Below are 19,734 nucleotides of genomic sequence, written 5' to 3'. Positions count from 1 at the left end.
TCCGGGAGCTCAATCGTGGGGGGCTGGGGGGGGGTGACATAATGATGTGGAGTGCGGGAGCCCAATAACGGAGGGGGGGAGGGGGTAAAATATGGGAGGCCACTGGGTGAGCTGGTAATAAGAAGAGGTGGCAGCAGCAGGGGGGGGGTTAAAAAATGAAACTAGGTACAAGATGCAGGAGGGGGGAGCAGCGGGAGCCTAATAGCTGCAGGGGAGAGCTGGTAATAAGAAGAGGCAGCAGCAGAGGGGGGGGGGGGGGGAGACATGAACCTAGCAAGGAACAAGATGCAGGAAGGGGGGGGGGGGGGAGAGAGTGCAGCGGAGCCCAATATCTGTGGAGGCAGCAGCAGGTACTGATGAGATGCGGCCCGCGGGAGCCAGTCGCGGGATTGCGGGGGGAGGGGGGGACGGATAACAATTTGCTCGATCTCCCGGAGAGCCTGAGGCGGCGCCCGATGCGGCAGCGGAGCGGACCAGGGCAGCGGGTGACTCCTTCATGTGCTGCCCTGACCTGTGTCACTGTCACAGTCAGTCACTGTGCCCAAATGCAGGGGTGAAGGGGGAGGACGCCCGCCGCGGGAGACGGAGACCATCGCGTGGGGGAGCGGCGGGTAGTCAGGACATAATGTGGGACGCACCGACCAGTCGCGGGATTGCGTGGGGGGGGGGGGCACGGATAACAATTTTCTCGATCTCCCGGAGAGGCGGCGCGCCGGCGCCTGATGCAGCAGCGGAGCGGACCAGCGACCAGGGCAGCGGGTGAGGGGTGACTCCTTCATGAACTGAAGTAGCTAGGGCGGCACACTCACGTTTGAAGGCAGTGGCACTGGCAGACAGTCAGACGTGGTGGGCCAGGCGCCAACGAGCTGCTCCTCTTTCCTGTGTTCTCTTTCACTTTCACTTTGCGGTGCCGCCATCCAGTGGTCGCCGCCCATAGGCAGCTGCCTAAAGCTGCCTAGTGGTAGCGCCGGCCCTGGTAACAATACATACTTCATTTATTTCTTTATACATTATCCAAGTGTCTGGCTAATTGCCACATTTCTGTTAGTCTATAGCGAGTGTGGTATGTTAGATAGACTAAGACAGTGTCTAGGTCGACCACTATTGGTTGACAGTAAGTAGGTCGACATGGTTTCTCGGTCGACATGTACTAGGTCGACATGGAAAAAGGTCAACATTCATTTTTTTATTGTTTTTGGTGTCATTTTCTTCGTAGAGTGACCGGGAACCCCAATTAGTGCACCGTGTCCCCGCGCATGGCTCGCTTCGCTCGCCATCCTTCGGGCAAGGTGCCTCGCTGCGCTTGGCACAGGCTACCGTTCCCAATTGTTGTCCACGTAGATTGTAAAGTATGAAAAAGAAGACAAAAAAAATGTCAAAAACTCATGTTGACCTACTACATGTCGACCTAGAAACCATGTCGACCTACTTACTGTCGACCAATAGTGGCCGACCTAGACAGTGTCGACCTAAGTCTTGTCGACCTAAAGACCGGATTCCGCCTGTAGCACAGTCGCTGCTTTTGGCTGTTACAATATTGCTGGTTATAGTTGGATAACAGAAGTCCCTGTTTTCACTACCTTGTAATAACAAGACATAACTGTATTTGATTTAGAAGAAATGTTCCCTTGTCAGCCATATATCAGTGCCTCCCATGAGCAGTTATTTTGCATACATGCTATGCAGACGGCACATATATTTTGCATATGATGCATTGATTCTAAATGGCAGTTTTATAAACGTGTTCAAAACATCTCAACCGGCAATTTACAATTCCTACATTATTTTCCAACTTATTCAATAAACTGTAAAATAATTTGCCTTCGCAACAGCATCTCCAATATTGAAAGTGAAACTGGAATGTGAACATTCAAATATCATTTTCCATGTTATGAAATAAAGCCTTGGATATTGATTTGCATTTCTTTCTTTAACCGAGTATTCCACTTCTATGATAGTTTTCCAGTTGCTAACCTGTTTTGTGAGCAGACAAAAATGATCTGTGCTAGGAATTGGGTTTTTATTTCTTGCCACTATTGTAGAGATGGTGGTTGGGGTAATTTCGCAGGTGGTTTGCAAGTATAAATTGGAAGACCCTAATACAGTGGTTCTCAAACTATGCACCATGGCACCCTGGGGTGCCTCAGGACACTTTCAGGAGTATCTCGGTTTGGTGGTCCAGGACCAATTCAAATTATTTATGGTCAGTTAAATGGGCAAAACTAGTGCTTGTGGCTGCCAGACAAAAGATATGTGGATAAACAGAAGCAAATCTTGTCCCTCACCATACAATTGAACCTAAGGAGGACATATAAACCCAATTTTAAATAACTTTCGGCCTAGGGGTGCAGTGAAAAAAATTCTGGTATTTTAGGGCGCCGTGATTAATAAAAGTTTGGGAATCACTGCCCTAATAGATAAAAAAAAAAATGTTTCCATTGCTTACTTTTGTACTGTGTATAAAGGTCACATTATTATATGTGCTATTGGTGATGGAATTACTGTTGCAGCAGATTGTGTGAGACCTTTTAGTGAAGACCTATCCATGTTCCATGCGTTCTCTAATATATCAACTATTAATGGGCATAGGTCCATGACAGAACAGTCCATCTCTTATGCTTCTGAAGATGTCCACACACCAGCCAAGCACGACCAGTAGGATCCTTGTTGAAACCCCCAAGTGATCATTACCAGCACTGCCTGGGGAGGTGTTTTTTTCTTGAATTGTGAGACCCTAGTCCCTGGAATTAAAACTTTCACAATTCTGCCAGTTTGAAGGAGAGAAATTTATATACCAAATAAAAATATGGTGTGGACCTCTCGATTCAGGGTATAGCAATGGCAACATATCGTTTTTTTTGTCACTGAAGCACTAGATTATCAGGTACCATATTCATTGACAAAACTGCTCTTGTTTAAACAGAACATCAGACAGAGGTCCTCATTCATGTATGGACGCAGGAGTGATCTCCATTTTACGTTTTTCGTACTGTGCATGTGCAGTTAGGGTCCTGTGTCCTAGCACGTAGTGAGGCAGCTAACATCAGGCCAGTGACAGTGAGCAGCCTTTTGAACCATCTGGGGGTGGCGATGGTATTTCACAAATCAGAGGCATGTCGCTTTGGTTTTGTGAAAGTGCTGAGGCCAGGATGTGCGTCTTCCGATGCAAACTTCCTGGCCTTCGGCAGAGGAGTTGCAGCTGTCATTCTGCATCACCTGAAGGTTACTCGGATGACTGTTGGTCTCGGATGCAGCAGTGGATCACGGAAGCAGCCAGCTATTTTCACAAGACGCCTCCTGCCGCATTAGCATCATTTAGCTTTGTTGCTGCGTACAAAGATGCAGCTACTGTGCTACTGCGGCCGTCCATGAATTAGGACCAGTATGCTGAACACTGACCATACTGCATTTCTATACAGACCCTTAGAGAGATCACACTTTTATCCCAACAATTCACTTGTAACCCACATATCACTGTACATTTTATAGGAGAAATTACATAATAAAAATGTTTTTTCCATATATAATTTGTTTGAAAATGTCTCCAGTTTGATAGCTACGTATGTACATGTATATATCATTAATGCTGAGACTCTGACCTTTATAGGCTGCTACGCCATTAGAGATGGAGCTTTCACAAGTATGCATGTGTTTACCAAGATTAGTGTAATAATGATTATATGATTCTTTAGCGAGAGGGGATTGAAAGCTGTGTATGTACGAATATTACACTAGAAATACGGGGTTTGCTTTACACTGGTGTGTCTGATTTCCCTGCACCCTTCCCTTGCCCACACAGTTGCTTCAGTTGCAAGGGGCATTTTCCTCCTCCTCAACCAGTGCTTGCCAATCTAAATACTCTTCTCCTTATGTACCACTGTGCTGTCCAAGTGCTTTACAGACACCACAATATAAATCTGCATTAGGTCTGAAACTGTTTTTGAAATAAGTCCTAGAAGCATGTAGGGAATGCTGGGTACTTTAGTTATACATCAGCAGGAGAACATTGGGCTGCCTACGTCTGTGCCATTTTATTTTATTATCACATCACATTTTAACCTTTATACCAATCAAGTCATAAGTCATAGATTGTAATGTATGTGCAGTTGTCAGAATATGTGTGGTCTTTTCCAGTTATTTATTTACACTTAGGGCTTAATTCAGTAAGGATTGCAAATTCGCCCAGCATGCTGACCGCTGTACCCTCCCCACTTCACTACTTCAACAATCAGAAATTGCGATCGCATCGCAATTTCTGCTTGTTAGCAGAAATTAAGGTTGCCTCCTGCCGGCGCAGCCTAGCTGCCCCCACAGGAGGGCCGCCGCCATGTTTCCGATTGCGGCAGCTGCATGTGACGTCAAGTAGCCACCACGATCACGCCCTGTCACGCCCACCGTTTCCCCATCACCGCCCCATTTCTCCTTCGCTGCCCCTGCAACGCTCCATCTTCTCCCTGGAAACGGAGCGTTGCTGCTCCACCCCCGCCCGGTAACTGCCTCTGCCTGATTGATAGGCAGAAGCAATTGCATTTTCTGCTACCCCTACAGAAAATGCATGCGCAGGACGGGTGCTACGCATGCGCCTGCATCTTTTTCGTATTTTTTGCGGTTGGATCACAGTCGGCGATCCAACCTGAATTAGACCCTTTGGGCGGTATCCTATTACAGGAGATAAAACATCTGGTGCGAAAAACAGCTTTCCTTCCGAAAACACACAGGTTCAGTGAAACCTGTGAATTTTCATGAGAAACAGCCCCATTTTCACTTGAAAATTGGTCTGTTTCCGGGTATTTGGTTTTGCTTGCCTGAAGCAGGTGAAACAATATCCCTGATAAGCCGCGGCGACCCGTCAGTGTCTGGGTGCAGTCTGGGACTGCAGTGAGGACGCTGTGGCCTGGGACTCGGCACTCAGCCCCGGCAGCGGTCACATGATGGGGGAGCGGTCATGTGACCGGGGAGCCGGAGGTCAGCGCTACCCTGTCTGCACCAGGAGCTGTAACACCTGGTGCAGTAACAGAAACCCTGATAAGCCGCAGCTCGTGGTGGCTAATAGGTTAGCCCCGGGCGATATCATTACTCGAGGTAATGTACCACGGGTAATTGGATATTCCCCTTAGTCTTCAATTGATTTGATCTTGTAAGACATCTTCTAAAATCAGAAATGTTAAATGGGATATATCTGTTAGCGTATATTTGTAATATTTATAGAAATGTTGATTTTCAAGTGTTTAGTCTAAATATAGTATATCATTCTTTTATGGCTATAGCCAACACAAATTGTCTTTTAGATATGGTAGTCTGTTGATGGGGTCAATTATGCCTTTATCAGCACAAATGCTTCTTCTTTGAATATAACAGATTAATGTTTTGGGTGTCCCCCCACTCATGCTGTGTGTATCCGAGAATAGTTGGGAGAACAAATTAGAAACGGCTAAAAATACAATTCCACATAAACCCACTTTTACCCTCTAACCTTATTATACAAACCAATGTCAGATCTATCGGGTTTTCATATTTTGTTTGTGTCAGTGTTGAAGGGCACACATGCACATAATCTGTAACTAACTCTAAAGAGCTATAACTATGGGGGTAATTCAATCAGCTGTAGTAATTTGCCACAGCTAATTGATCCCACCAGGACTATCCAATTATCCTTGAAAGCCAGCTCTCATCAGAGATTTTCTTTCACCTGCCCTAGGCAGGCAAAAAAAAAATCACGATATCAGCCCCGTTTTCACGAAACGTACTTTTCACGGATCCTATGTGTTTTCGCCCATCATTTTCAAACCTTTTTGGGCACAAAAACGGCTGTTAATTAAATTGTAAGAGAAAAAAATTGCAAATTAACTGGAGGTTTTCACATATGAAAAATTTTCGGGGCTGATTGAATCCCCCCCATGATGGTTTTGCACTTACAATCTAGCCTCTATTTTCTCACATTGTCTACAATTTCAAAGGCACAAGACCAGGATAGAGTATCGGTCTATATATCCTTGTGATTGATTATAGAAATACTGTGGGGTTCCGGTCATGATCCTGGCAGTCGAAATACCGACTGGTTCCTGATACTACTCAATGCCGACACCGGCATCCTGAATAGGGTCACAAGCTCGACGCTGACCGTGTGCCGCCCCACAGTAGAGGTAAGCCATTGGGGGTAGTTAAGGTTAGGCTGTGGGGAGGTTAGGTTTAGGCTGCGGGTGGGGAGGTTAGGTTTAGGCTGTGGGGCGGGCTGATTAGGTTTAGGCACCCCCTGGGGAGGTTTAGGGTTAGGTTGCAGGGAGGGTTAGGGTTAGGCACCTCTGGGGAGGGTTAGGATTAGGCACCTCTGGGGAGGGTTAGGTTTAGGCATCTCTGGGGAGGGTTAGGTTTAGGCTGCGAGAAGGGAGGGCTAGGGCTCCCCTGTCAGGATTCTGAGTATTGGGAAGCTGTGGTCGGTTTTCTGACCATGGCCAACCCGAACCCCGGCATATTGATCCCAACCCATACTGTGTACTGTATATAGATATATTATACAGGAAATAGAAAGCCACAGTGCTCCAAATATAGTTGTTATTAGCAAAAAGGCAATGTTTCATGCCACATGCGGTCTTTATATATACACATATGCATTGTTTTTATTTCTATGTCCACCTTGCCCATAGATTTATATTATATGAGTTTGACTTGTATTTTTCAGTCGTTTTAAAGGTCTAGGCCAGTTTAGAAGTCGGTTTGTTAGAAATAATCAAGGTTGCTTATATGGACTACTGCATGTGGGTCTGACTCAGAAATGTGCTGTAGAATGCCAACCAAGCTTTTTTTTTTCCCTTTTGTGTAATGTTTGGATGAAATATTTGTAACACTGTTTTCCTATTGTATGTTTTAATCTATTGTTGGTAGTGATGGCTTACGTTTTACATTTTATGTAGATCCCTATTGATTGTTTAGTGCGTATGAGCCATCTGTGGTGGTAGAGCTCCTTAAAACACTGTAGATGCGTGGAAATTACATGAAACTCTTAAGCTAATTATGGATAGTTACTGTTGTAGTGTTATTTATATGTGTAGATGTCCAATGGTGTTTTTGCAATGACAAATTTACTATCCGTTTTATTTACCATATCAGATAAAACAAAGAATAAACTAGTTTTCCAGTGTCATCCTAGTTCATACAAAATCTATTATCTTAGCTCCCTAATTACGGTATCATTTTTATTGTTTGTGTATATGATAACCTTTTCTTTCTTTCTTTTTTTATGTTTTGAAATAATCCTTGTTCGTGAACTGCCTGTAATGCTTTTCATAGGTCCAATATTTCTTCTTTTTCAGATCCCAACTGTAAACTAGACGATAAATCTGACGATGGTGAATCAACAGATTGTAAGAAGAGGCAAGAGGAGGGAGAAGAACTAGAGGAGGAAGCTGCTCACAGCTGTGACAGTTGCCTTCAGGTGTTTGAGTCACTGAGTGATATCACAGAACACAAGATCAGTCAGTGTCAGCTGACAGGTAAATAACTCTTACTACAAGCTGACAATTTCCGTTCATCTTCATTTGACCTTAAACGTCTGCTCGTAAGCCATTTCCTACACTTCAGTGTTTGTTTATACAAGGGCTATTGTATGTATTCCAGCTCTGTGGTTATAACTTGTATGACCTTTTCAAGAAAAAATAAATATATCTGAAGAGTGATGGAGAGAGACAATATAACACAAGCAAATGCTGGTTGGGCGTGTAGCAGCTCTGGTTGAACAACATGTGCTGCGCACAATATTTCCCATTTCTTACACAATTCTAATTGGATAAAATTGTTATTACACTGACAAGGAACAACAGAATTTGGCCTTTGCTGGTTATTTTCTTTTTAGGAACAATGGCCCTCATTCCGAGTTGTTCGCTCGCAAGCTGCTTTTAGCAGCTTTGCACACGCTAAGCCGCCGCCTACTGGGAGTGAATCTTAGCTTATCAAAATTGCGAACGAAAGATTAGCAAAATTGCGAATAGACACTTCTTCGCAGTTTCTGAGTAGCTCCACACTTACTCGGCATCTGCGATCAGTTCAGTGCTTGTCGTTCCTGGTTTGACTTCACAAACACACCCAGCGTTCGCCCAGACACTCCAACGTTTCTCCAGCCACTCCCGCGTTTTTGCCAGAAACGGTAGCGTTTTTTCCGCACACACCCATAAAACGTCCAGTTTTCCGCCCAGAAACACCCACTTCCTGTCAATCACATTACGATCAACAGAACGAAGAAAAAACCTTGTAATGCCGTGAGTAAAAAACCTAACTGCATAGCAAATTTACTTGGCGCAGTCGCACTGCGGATATTGCGCATGCGCATTAGCGACTAATCGCTCCGTTGCGAGAAAAAAATACCGAGCGAACAACTCGGAATGACCCCCAATAAGGAACCTTTCAGAATGTGTTATAGTCCTGCTGACTTCTATACAAGGCTGTAGGAAGCATCAAGTGATGTTTTCTACAAATATTTAAATTTTATGTCCACCTGGGACTGTCTACTGTTAATCTGTGCTATACATTAATACCATGGAAGTAGGAGTGGGGCCGCAGCAGCGGGTGACCCCTGTGTCTGCAATGTCCCAGCGATGTGCTTCTAGCTCTTGTAGGCATTGTGGTATTTGATGCCATCACATTGCTGGGAAAGCATGCCTTGGCAGTGCAAAGAGCATATCTCTGGACTAGGCTAATTATTGGTGGATACTCTCTGTTATATCCCAGGCACATAATATTTGGGTTTTAACTTGAGTAATTTCACCCAAAATGACTTTTTTACTTTTGCGATACCTAAACATTGAAAAGGTTCTTTATCCAAAATCATAAGTTGCTTTATATAGAGAAGTTACTAATAATATTTGCAGACAAATATGTAAAGGTTCACATAACTTAACATGAGATGCTGGATATTGCACTCGGAGAGGTTAGAACTACATTGTACTTCAAAGGGATTACTGACAGGATGTCTGTATATAAGTGAATATGCCCTCCATGGTCTCTGATATTCTATCTTTAGTTTTGATACTCTACTGTACTTCTTACATGTATTTATCTGAAAGTTACAAGTGTGAATAAGTTAGCGCAGTGCTAACTGTTCAGTAATGTATCTGATACAGCATTGATTTGAATCTCTCGTCAGTGCATCCAACCAATTTTATAAAATCAATTTAAATTTATATAATCAATAACAATGCGCACCCTCTGTGGGGCGCATGCGCAGTGCAACTTTTAGTGACTTGGACCAATGCGCAGTTGGAAAAAAAAATCAACCATATGCGTGACAGTCCGGCCCAATGTTTGTGTGTGTCTGTACTATGGATAGAGTAGTTTACAGGGTTTACTATAGCAATATAAAAAAGTCACATCATATACAATTATCAGATACTAACACAATCAGATAATAACACATTAGATACAATTAAGTGTAAACATCAGGAGCGAAAAACGAATGTTTTTCTGGATTTTTCACGATGTTTCTCTGATATTTTCTTTTGGGCTATCCAATATGGTTGCCCAAGAAAAAAAATGTGTTTTCGGAAGAATTTGTGTGTTTTCACTAGAAACAGCCTTGTTTTTGGAGATTTGGTTTTGCCTGCTGAGGTAGGTGACACAAAATCCGTGATGAAGCCGCGGCTCGCGCGGGCTTATCGAGGCTAATTGACTAGCCCCCAGCATCACAATTACCCGTGATCAGTGATCACGTGTAATTGAATACCTCCCTATGTGTAAAAACATTGCCCAAGATTTATCAAAGCTTGGATAAAGAAACTACCAACCAATCAGCTCCTTACTCATTTTTCAAACACATCCTGTAACATGACAGGAGCTGATTGATTGGTACTTTATCTCTCCAATCTTTGATAACTCTGGGCCATTTTCTGAAAAACTACATGGGAAAATATCACCTCATCGTTCATTTGGGAAATCTATAATTCATGTAGTTGTGTGTATGAAGAAATATTTGAAAGTTCTTTGGATAAAACTGCTGTCAGAAAAAAAATATTGTAGATATAATGAGTATAGATAATAAGGCATGAGCTTCCAGTGGGACACAGGTGAAACAGAAATATTTGGCCCGACTGGATGTCCATTAGATGGGTCAGCAAGGGTATTTACAGTTTTGCTACAACGACTAGACCTTATGAAACTTTGAGGGACATTTTCTCTACCAATACATAAATCTCTTATGAGAGACAGTAACGTTAACTAACTCCATCAAGGAGGGGAGAGATTGTGCATCAGATGCCATCCAGCCACGAGCAATACAGACTATCGTTATGTAAAATTTATAGAGATTTGGGTAACATTACCATCTTGATAAGATTGACACAGCCTGTAACTGAAAAAAAGAAGTTTCCACCACACCTGAGATTTAGTTTTAAGATATAAAATTTGGGGAGCAAGATTTAAAGATATATAGTCAGCTGTGGAATGAGAGATCAGAATACCTAAATATTTAAATTGTGTTCACCATCTGAGACGGAAGTCAAAGGAAGGTGGTTGGGGGATGGTGGACAGAAGAGGGAAAACCATAGACTTGTCAAGGATCTCTCCCATTTAATAAGTGAAGGGGGTGGAACCTTTTGGACCCAATAACCTCTAAGATGTCGCTCGCACTAAAACAAGAGCAGTAATATGACTTGGATGATTAGTCTGAATTGTGAAACACAACAATAACACAGTAACAAAATATGTACAAGCAGTAAATTAATAGCCAAGTGTGTTATTATTGCATACAGGGGCACCCCCAAACACCCAACAGGTCTTGTTCTCCCCTTAGTGCTGTTAGCTCAAATCCAGACCCAGCTTTCTAAGTGAGCTTGATTCACGAGATGTAGTCATGGTATCCCCACAGATGGCTGGGAGAACAGTGTAGAATCTTGCTGACTCTTTTTGCTCAGCCAGTGTACCCTTTCACATCATGGTGGAGAATGGATACTAGTTGTCCTACTCTGGTAAGAACACTGGGGATCTGCCAACTGCAACCTTCTCTCAACAGAGATGTTACTGCAGGAATGAAGATGAAGGATCAGACCAACAATGACAAGATTTCAGGGATGTTCAATCCTAACCTGATAGAGGCCAGTACTTAAACACCAAGTGCCTTCCAGTGTAGAATACCCCAAAGTTTCGGTTTCACACTAACAGCTGTCAAATGACCACAGACAAGGGTGCTATCCCGGGGGTGGTATTCATGCGACCGCCGGTCAGCTGACCGACAGTCACATGACCTCCTCCACGAGCCAGACGGCTCACTTTCCCGATGGTTGGCATGCCGACCAACAAGGACTATTTCCACTCGTGGGTGTCCACGACACCCATAGAGTGGGAATAGAACCCATGGCGACCGCAGGTCGCCACCGAGCCCGCAAGGGGCTTGCTGCACTCGCCCCTCCCTGCCGGGATCCCGGCGTCGGTAAGCTGACCGGCGGTCATGAGATCGCCGGTCAGCCATACTACACCCCTATCCCGGGTATGTCTGTACAATTGAGTGGCCTGGATAATAGGCCTGGTTGGGGGGGATGCAACACAACACTGGGTTTTCTCCATACTACCTGCAGATTTGGCTCCAAGGAGTATAATGAGCTCCCTCCTGAAACAATGACCAATCCACCATGCTAGTAAAGGGACTTGGTCTAATAAAGTAAGTGAACGACCCCTGTTTAATCTCTTATATGCTTTTGTGATATAATGTTGTTCCTTGCTTTCCGTTGGGGGCAGGAGAAAGAATACGCTGCCCACATATAGAGTTTTTATCCCAGTAACATACAGGAAATAGCATCCCTTGCAGACCGTGTGATCGTTACCCTCCAGATAATTACCTCTAATCCACATGGTAAAGTATTAACAAGCACAGTGTACACAACCACCACATCATGTTGTTTCTGCATTATACAGATGGGTCCACGTTTATCTTGACCTTTAGTAGGATTAACTGAGACTGGCCAGTCGGACTTAATCCCCTGCTGTAATGACTTAATCCCCTGCTGTATTGTTCTCTGTATTGTATTGCAGCTGAGAACAATAGATGAAGGGTTTATGCTAATAAATTATGTTGTTCCGAGGCGCAGAAAACTAGTCAAGATAACCGTGGACCCATCTGTACCTCCTAAAACTCAAGGACCTATAAATATATAAAGAAATTGCACACTTTATTAGTACAAACTTGGTACATGAGAATGCAGTATGCCTGTAGAAAACTAACCTTTTCATCATAAGGCTTAAGCTAGGTACACGATCCACTGCCTGATCATCCGTTATCGGGTGAATGGGTCTACAATTGTATAGTTGTGTAGGCCGTACCATTGCGGGAGCGTTGGCCGATAAAGGGCTTCTAACACTCTGGCAACAATTGGAATTTAGACATCCCATCTTATATACTGTTTAATATTTGTTGGGCCTACCTCCCAATTTTCATAGAAATTCATTCACACTGAGCTATTTTTAGCACTGTATGTACGGGGCTGCAAGGAGACTGACAGGAAGTCCAGCTGGGTACACACTGCTCTGATGATCGGGAGCGTTAACACAATCAGCATAGTTATTGTAAAAGTATGTACCCAGCTTTAGTCATAGGGGAGGCAATTAGCATTCCTTTGTTCATGGACAATGGATATCCTTGCTGTACAAGAGTCACCTGGCTATACTTAAGAAATATAACCATCCTAAATATGGTCGCTAATTGACTCTGGAGGGTTGACAAAATGCGGTGTGGTCTGATGAGACATGGTTCTAGTTGTTTGGGGCTGATGGTAGGGTTCACATGTGGTGCAGACCTCATGAGACCATAGACCCCAGTTGTCAACAAGGCACCATGCAGGCTGTTGATGATTCTATAATGTTGTGGAGTGTGTACATGTGGAATGGGTTGGGTCTGCTGATCCGCCTGAAGACGTCATTGGCCAGTAACTGCTACATTGCAGTGCTTGGTGAGCATTTGCAGCCCTTCATCGACTTCATATACCCCACAACAATAGAATATTCCAGCAGTATGTTGCACTGTGTCATCGGTCCCAAGTTGTCCAGAATTCAAGATGATTCTGGAGAGTTCCGATGAATGGTGTGGCTACCACATGTGTCTGACACAAACCCAATCAAGCATTGTTATGGGATGTGGTGCATCTACAAATATCATGGAGTTGTGTTTCTGTATATGCTTTAAAGGTATTTGAAGGTATCGGTCTAAAATTAGGCACAACATTTTTAGTTAACATAGGTTTGGTGCCTACCTTTTTAAAGCAGAAAATGTTAGCCCTTAATTTAGGACAATTGGCTTTGTTATGGGATAAGGGGTACCTATTCAAAACATACACCTCTAGGAAAGCTACAGGACCTGGATGCACCTTCAGACTGCTTATATTAAATTTGTGTACGGTGGCCCTTGCAGCCCATATACAGTGTTCTAATTTTGACCTATGGGCAATAACAGTTGGGTAGTTAGTTCATACACTTTCCTCTGCATAAAGATTAAGGTTACTTTGTATCCACAGACCTACCTGCTACATTATAACCAAATTCTGATTGCAATGAATAAAGAGTCTGTAGGTAGACACCGTTTGTAAATGGAGGCATTAGCATGACTCCAAGACTGGAGGGTTCTACTTTACATTGATTATCAGGTGTGAAGTTTTGTTCAGCTGGAAACCAAAGCAAACTTGATCCAGCTTTATTACTTTGAGATATTACTGACAAGAAATGCATCAGTATCACGAATATACATGGAATTGGACAAGATACATCCTGAAGGGCCCTTAGTGCATCTTTCATGCCACGCATAAAGGAAGGTTATTTATTATCCACCAGGGAATTGTCGTACACATTATTATTGAGTAACCCTATTTTGACTTAACAGCAGGGATAGCAATATGCTAGTGCCTTTAGGACAATTTTGATAATTTTTTTTAATCCTAATTATGTTCGTGTCTGAAGGCTTGCCTATGCTCTCCATCTATCCAGTTAGGGGTCCTTGCTGCATTATTCATCTTGAATCAGATTATAGTTGTTTTAATAAAGGAAGGTGCTTTAATATACTAATCAGCCTTTCTGTAGTGGTTTTTCTAAGGAAATTTTACTTGTAGCCTTTATCTTCTGATTTTGAACTTTCCCAGGAAGTAACTTACTATATAGAAGATTTAGGTAGAAACAATTGAGCTCTTTATCTGTTTAAGGTGTCTAGAATTTCTTATGACTTTATTACTACTATTGTTTTTGTGACTTTACCCATCCTTCAAATTAGTCAATTAATGCAACTGACTATTCTACATACGGTGCAACATTGGCTAAATAACTGTTTTTATTGTTGCTTTTAACAGGGTGGTCCACTTTTGAATGTTGGACACCCTTCCCCCATTTAATATAACCTGCTCAATGTGACCTCACACTTATACAAAGTGGGGAACCCAATCTTGAAAATGAGCTCATTACTTGTGGTCTGAATCCGTCAAGTCTGTTCTTGTATAGATCTGTTGAAGGAGGCTGTAAAGATTGCTATACACATGACTAGATTGAGCTGGAATTGATGTATTTTATATATGTAACTAAAGACAGTTCTATTTGACTGCTACCAACTTATTATTTTGCCTACTTCATTAACCCATTGTGGTTAGCACCTCAATATTCTCAGAAGAACCACAGACATAGAACCTTATTGATTGGATCTAACATCATATTTTAACTTTAGAGACCTCTAGTAACTCCTATGGATATATGTACAGTATGTCAGGTTTAGGTTATTTGTGATTCCTTTTTGAGTACTATTAAACTAAGTTTTAATGACATTATTCCAAGAGTGACCCACAAAGGAGATTTCTTCTCTCTGTTTCATTCCCATGTGGAACAGGATCTTTTTTCTCCATATATTCATTACACTAACTCCCTAAGGTGCACCACCAACACTGAGATTGACAAACAAGTAAACAGATTTTATCACACTTTGGAGTTGATTCAGACTTGATCGTCGATGTGCAAAATTTAGCACATCTATGATCACTTTCACTTCACAGACATGGCGGGGGGGGGGGGGGGGGGCGATGGCGGGGAGCTACCCGTCGCTTTCCAGGTCGCAGCGGCTGCGTGTGATGTCACACAGCCACCACGGCCCGCCCCCAGCTCGGTCTGGGCACGCCTGCGTTGCCCGGCCTTCGCCCCCAAAGCGGCAGCCCGACGTCACCAACCCGCCCCCTCCCGCCCAGCGAACGCCTCTGCCTGTCAATCAGGCAGAGCGATCGCTGGGCTGAGATGCCGATCGCATCTCTGGCATGCACGGGCGCACTGCGGCACCTGCGCATGCGCAGTTCAGACCTGATCGCCCACTGTGCAAAAACGCACAGCAGCAATCAGGTCTGAATTAGCCCCTTTATTTCTTGTTCACTGTGTTGTTTTTTTTAATTTATGTTTGTACATTACTGTCCAGTGCGGAATCATCTGGTGTTTCTTTAGACTGAGGTATGCTCAGCCTCACAAATTCATGTAAGGGCTGGGGTTTCAGAAGGGAGGACAATACACAACAAGTGTTGAGTTATTTTATGAGGGTTAAAGCAACTACATCTTGGATATTTTATCTTTTTTAAAATTTTGTGCATATTTAGATATGAGTTCTAGTAAGCAGGAGTAGCAAAAGACAATAATTCTAAGCGAATATATGCAACATTTGCCAGTTTGCCCTTTAGTAAATCCAGTCCATTATGTTATCATTTCACAACATCTGTCATATCCATGCTTTTGTTTAATCAGGATGATCAGACTGATGGAATTTTACAGTACTGTATATTTGTTTTATAACTAATTGCATTACAGCAGCCGATGGCACACACTTTGGGCCAGATGTATTAAGCCTGGAGAATTGATAAAGCAGTGATAAATGCAATCATCTCCAGTATGCAAATTGACAGTTAGCAGCTGGTTGGCTGGTGTGTTATCACCTTCCACTTATCACTGCTTTATCACTTCTCCAGGCTTAATACATCTGAACCAGTATAACAACATAAATACTATTTTGTTTCTACCATACTGGAGCTCTGACATAGCTGTGCCTTTAGCAGTGATGAGGTCACACAGTAAAGCTTTGTCTGAAGGCAAATTATTAGGAAATACACAAGTAGAAGAAGAATAAACACAGAGATGCAAAACAAAAGTTGTATTGCATTTGAAGCCAGTAAAGTTAAAATCTTGTATACTACCAGAGGTGGCTTATCCTTACTTAATTTTTATTTTCCGTGTAGGTAAGTAAATTAAAATGGCTGAATCATATTATACAGACTAGACTGGTAACCACTGGGAGAAAGATTAAAAGCTGATCTGCATGAAAGTGGCACAGTTTCAATGCACAATTTACATCATGTTTGGGGAAGTCTATATTGATTTTTTTTTTCTCTCTCTCCAATGGAACGGTTTAATTTTTTGTGTTCTTGAACAAATAATATGCAGTAGAAATATTAATGCACTGAATGTGTAATAAGACCTTAAAGCATTAGGTCACACTCAAAGATCTTCCTAATGCGCGCATTAACCATCCACAAATTGCTGCCACCTGCCTAGCCACCATTTTTCATGCCTTTTTGGCAAGTAAAAAGCTGGCACAATGACCTCAAAAATGAACAAAATCAGATTTAAATAGCTTGCTCTTGTTCTTGTATGCACTCCACTGTTATTATGTATGACCGTTAATTGCTAATCTTACTGCGTACCTGGCTTGCTTATGAAATTGAAATGTTTCATGCACTTTTCAGTATTTTATGTTCTAAGACCCCAATTGCATGATCACTATACTCCCAACTATTGCTAGTATCTGTTGTCATGTTTCACTGTATAATTGGCAGGGAATATGGTGACGATGGATGTTGCCTTCAGACGCTTTATGTTGGAGGCACTTTTGTGCACTTTTGTATCTGTTTTGCTTGTTTTGGGTTGTGTGTGGGGTTTTCTTGTGTTTCCTTCCTTTTGATTGGATAGATTATATTTTGCTTAAACCTCATTGATTTAGTTTTTAGTATCAGATGTTACTATTGTGTTTATGGGATGGTTCACCTTCTCTCACCTGTTTAAATGGGAATTGTACAATGCAATTTGAACATGTCATTGCCTCATTATAAAGGAAACTTCTTGTCCCCAACCACAGATCCACTCCTAAAGCAATTTGATGATTGGCTATGAAAATTGACAGTCATTTCTCAAATTTGTGGTGGGTAAAAAAAAAACTTTAAAAAAGTTTAACAAGTTCAGACTGACTCACACATAATTGAAGCAGTGTCTTCATATGCACACCAACTAAAATGTGGTCCAAGCTTAACTGGATACTTGGCATCTTCAAAGCTGTAGTAGTGTTCACCTAAATAAAGAACCAGCAGGCTCTTAAAGTACACTTTCAAACTTAGAATTTATTATTTGTCTGCAGATTAAAAAATGCTGCTTGCATAAGTAGTCAACCAATGGCTTTGGATCTGCCTTGGAAGATCCAATTTTACATGAATTAAATCTGTTGTGCTAACAATTGACGTTCAAGTAGTCTCCACCTGTGACTCCTTAAAAAATATCAGCTCTTATGGATAAAATAGCCTATTTCAAATAACATTGGCGAAAGTGAAGACCAAAGAACATTCTAAGAAAATTCAAGTTAAAGTTATAGATCTGCACAATGTGGGAGAAGGATACAAATTAATAGCAACGTGCTTCGATATCCCAGTGAGGACTGTTGGATGTATTAAGAGGAAATGGAAGCTATCTAGACCAAGCCGTCCCTTTAAAACTCTGCGTCAGAGTAATAAGTAGACATGGGAGGGAAGCCCCAGGGAGTCCAAGTATCACTTTGAAGTAACTACAGGGTTCAGAGGCTGAGAATGGAGTGCATGTGCACAATTCAGCCATCAAAAGCTCAGCATACATCTGGCCTGTATGGGAGGGTGGCTAGAATGAAGACATTACTACAGAAAAATCACAACAAGGCGTGTCTGGAGTTTGCCAGAAAACATCAGTGACCCAACTGAACTGTGGGATAAGATTTTGTGGTTATATAAGACAAAAATGTAGCATTTTCTCCGGATTCAAAACGCAGTGTCCAGGATGTAGTGAAGTCCGAGTTCGGCGGCCGTGCGTGATGCCAGCCAAACTTAAACTTTTTTTTTTAAAGGGACAATCATGTACAAGGCTAAACCATGCCTTGTACATGATTACCCCTTTAAAAAAATATCTGAGTTCGGCCGGCATCCAGCACGGACTCCGAACTCGGACTTAATTTCATCCAACCGTCTGTATTGCACAAGCCTAATACTATCCACTCTTCAGCAAACAACATCTCAACAGTGAAGTGTGTGGGTGGCAGTATCATGATGTGGGCATGCTTTTCCTCATTGTGGACTGGGCAGAATTGAAGTGCCAATGATGGTGCAAAGTACAGGGAGATGCTACAAGACAACCTGCTTCAGTCTGCTACAAAAGGAACGCTTATGAGAAAATTCACGTTATCAGCAGTACAATGCTCTGAGCACAAGGCCAAAGTAACACTGGTGTGGTTGAGCAACAAAAAAGTGAATGTTCTAAAATGGTCAAGTCAAAGGGCCTAATTCAGATCTGATCGCAGCAGCAAATTTGTTAGCTAATGGGCAAAACCATGTGCACTGCAGGGGTATCAGATATAACATATGCAAAGAGAGTTAGAATTGGGTGGGTTATATATTTTCTCTGCAGGGTAAATACTGCCTGGCAAATAATGAGTTACAAGTTAGAAAATTTACTTTTAATAGTGTCCTGCTTCACAATAAAAAATAGTGCCTGGAGCAATTTGTGTAAGTGTCATTTGTTAAGGGGGGTACACGCGGAGCGATGTTCACCTAATTTCTAAGCAATCTGACTAGATTACTTGGAAATTAGAAACACATTGCTTCGTGTGCAGGGGTGCCGGCTGTAGCGATGTGCGGTCCCACGTGTCGCTGTCGCTGGTGCTAGATTGGCGCAATCTAGCAGGTCGCTCATCCTTCCCCCCCATCCTCCGCCCCCTCGCTCAGCACACATCGCGCTGTGCTGAGCGGGGGGAGAGATGTGAGCTGAGCGGTCTGTGCTAGACTGCTCAGCACACATCTCCCTCCACATCTCCCAGTCTGTATGGCCCTTTATACAGACAAATCTGTTTGCTTTTTAGGGGGTTAAATACTTTAGCATGCCATTTCATATACCTGTATGTATATAAAAGCTGTCCTTGTAGAATGAACAAGTTATGATGAGCACTTTACTTAATCCTATGTGGTAATTGTGTGGAGCAGTGTTGGGTAGACTGCACTGCTGTATAGGCTAGATAGTTCGTTATAGCACAAGATAAAGTAGTGACGAGGTAGATGATGTAATCACATGTACACGTATGATTGAATTGCCCCCTTAGACTGCATTCCAATTTTGGTGCAGCAAACAAATGGCTGTCTCAGTACTGTAGGCTGCATTCTCCAATATTTTAATTTGGTCCACTTAATGACTGATTTTGTGGAGATATTATCGGAGGGCCCGCTTCAGCTAGGAGAAGACACCATATAGAGGCAAACATGTGCCATAACAAAAACTGTGATTTGTACACCCAATGAATACAATCTGCTCTGGTCCTGGACAGGGGCGTATCTACCCCTTGGCCAGGATGGCACTCGCCAGGGGCGCCAGCAGTAGAGGGGCACCGCCAGGTGGTGCCACACGTGGCCAAGGGGTAGAATCACATAGTGCCTGCAGGCAGCAGCAACTGTGAGTTGAGTCTACTGTGTG

The 19,734-nt window shown here is 42.8% G+C and overlaps 1 protein-coding gene across 9 annotated transcripts in view; it reads left to right on the top strand.

Annotated features, from left to right (window-relative positions):
- The window catches only part of ZNF521 (zinc finger protein 521), a 452,135-nt gene that overhangs the window by 45,330 nt on the left and 387,071 nt on the right, over positions 1-19,734 (top strand). For all 9 annotated transcript variants that reach the window (XM_063923628.1, XM_063923622.1, XM_063923624.1 and 6 more), the window contains one exon: positions 7,311-7,490. Coding sequence is in view for 8 of the 9 variants with exons in the window: in XM_063923622.1 (XP_063779692.1) it covers positions 7,311-7,490 (180 nt within the window). In the remaining variant the exon portion in view is untranslated. The remainder of the gene's footprint in view (positions 1-7,310; positions 7,491-19,734) is intronic.

Source organism: Pseudophryne corroboree, chromosome 5, assembly GCF_028390025.1.
Source record: "Pseudophryne corroboree isolate aPseCor3 chromosome 5, aPseCor3.hap2, whole genome shotgun sequence".
Lineage (NCBI taxonomy): Eukaryota > Metazoa > Chordata > Amphibia > Anura > Myobatrachidae > Pseudophryne > Pseudophryne corroboree.
This window is presented reverse-complemented; position numbering and strand designations above follow the sequence as displayed.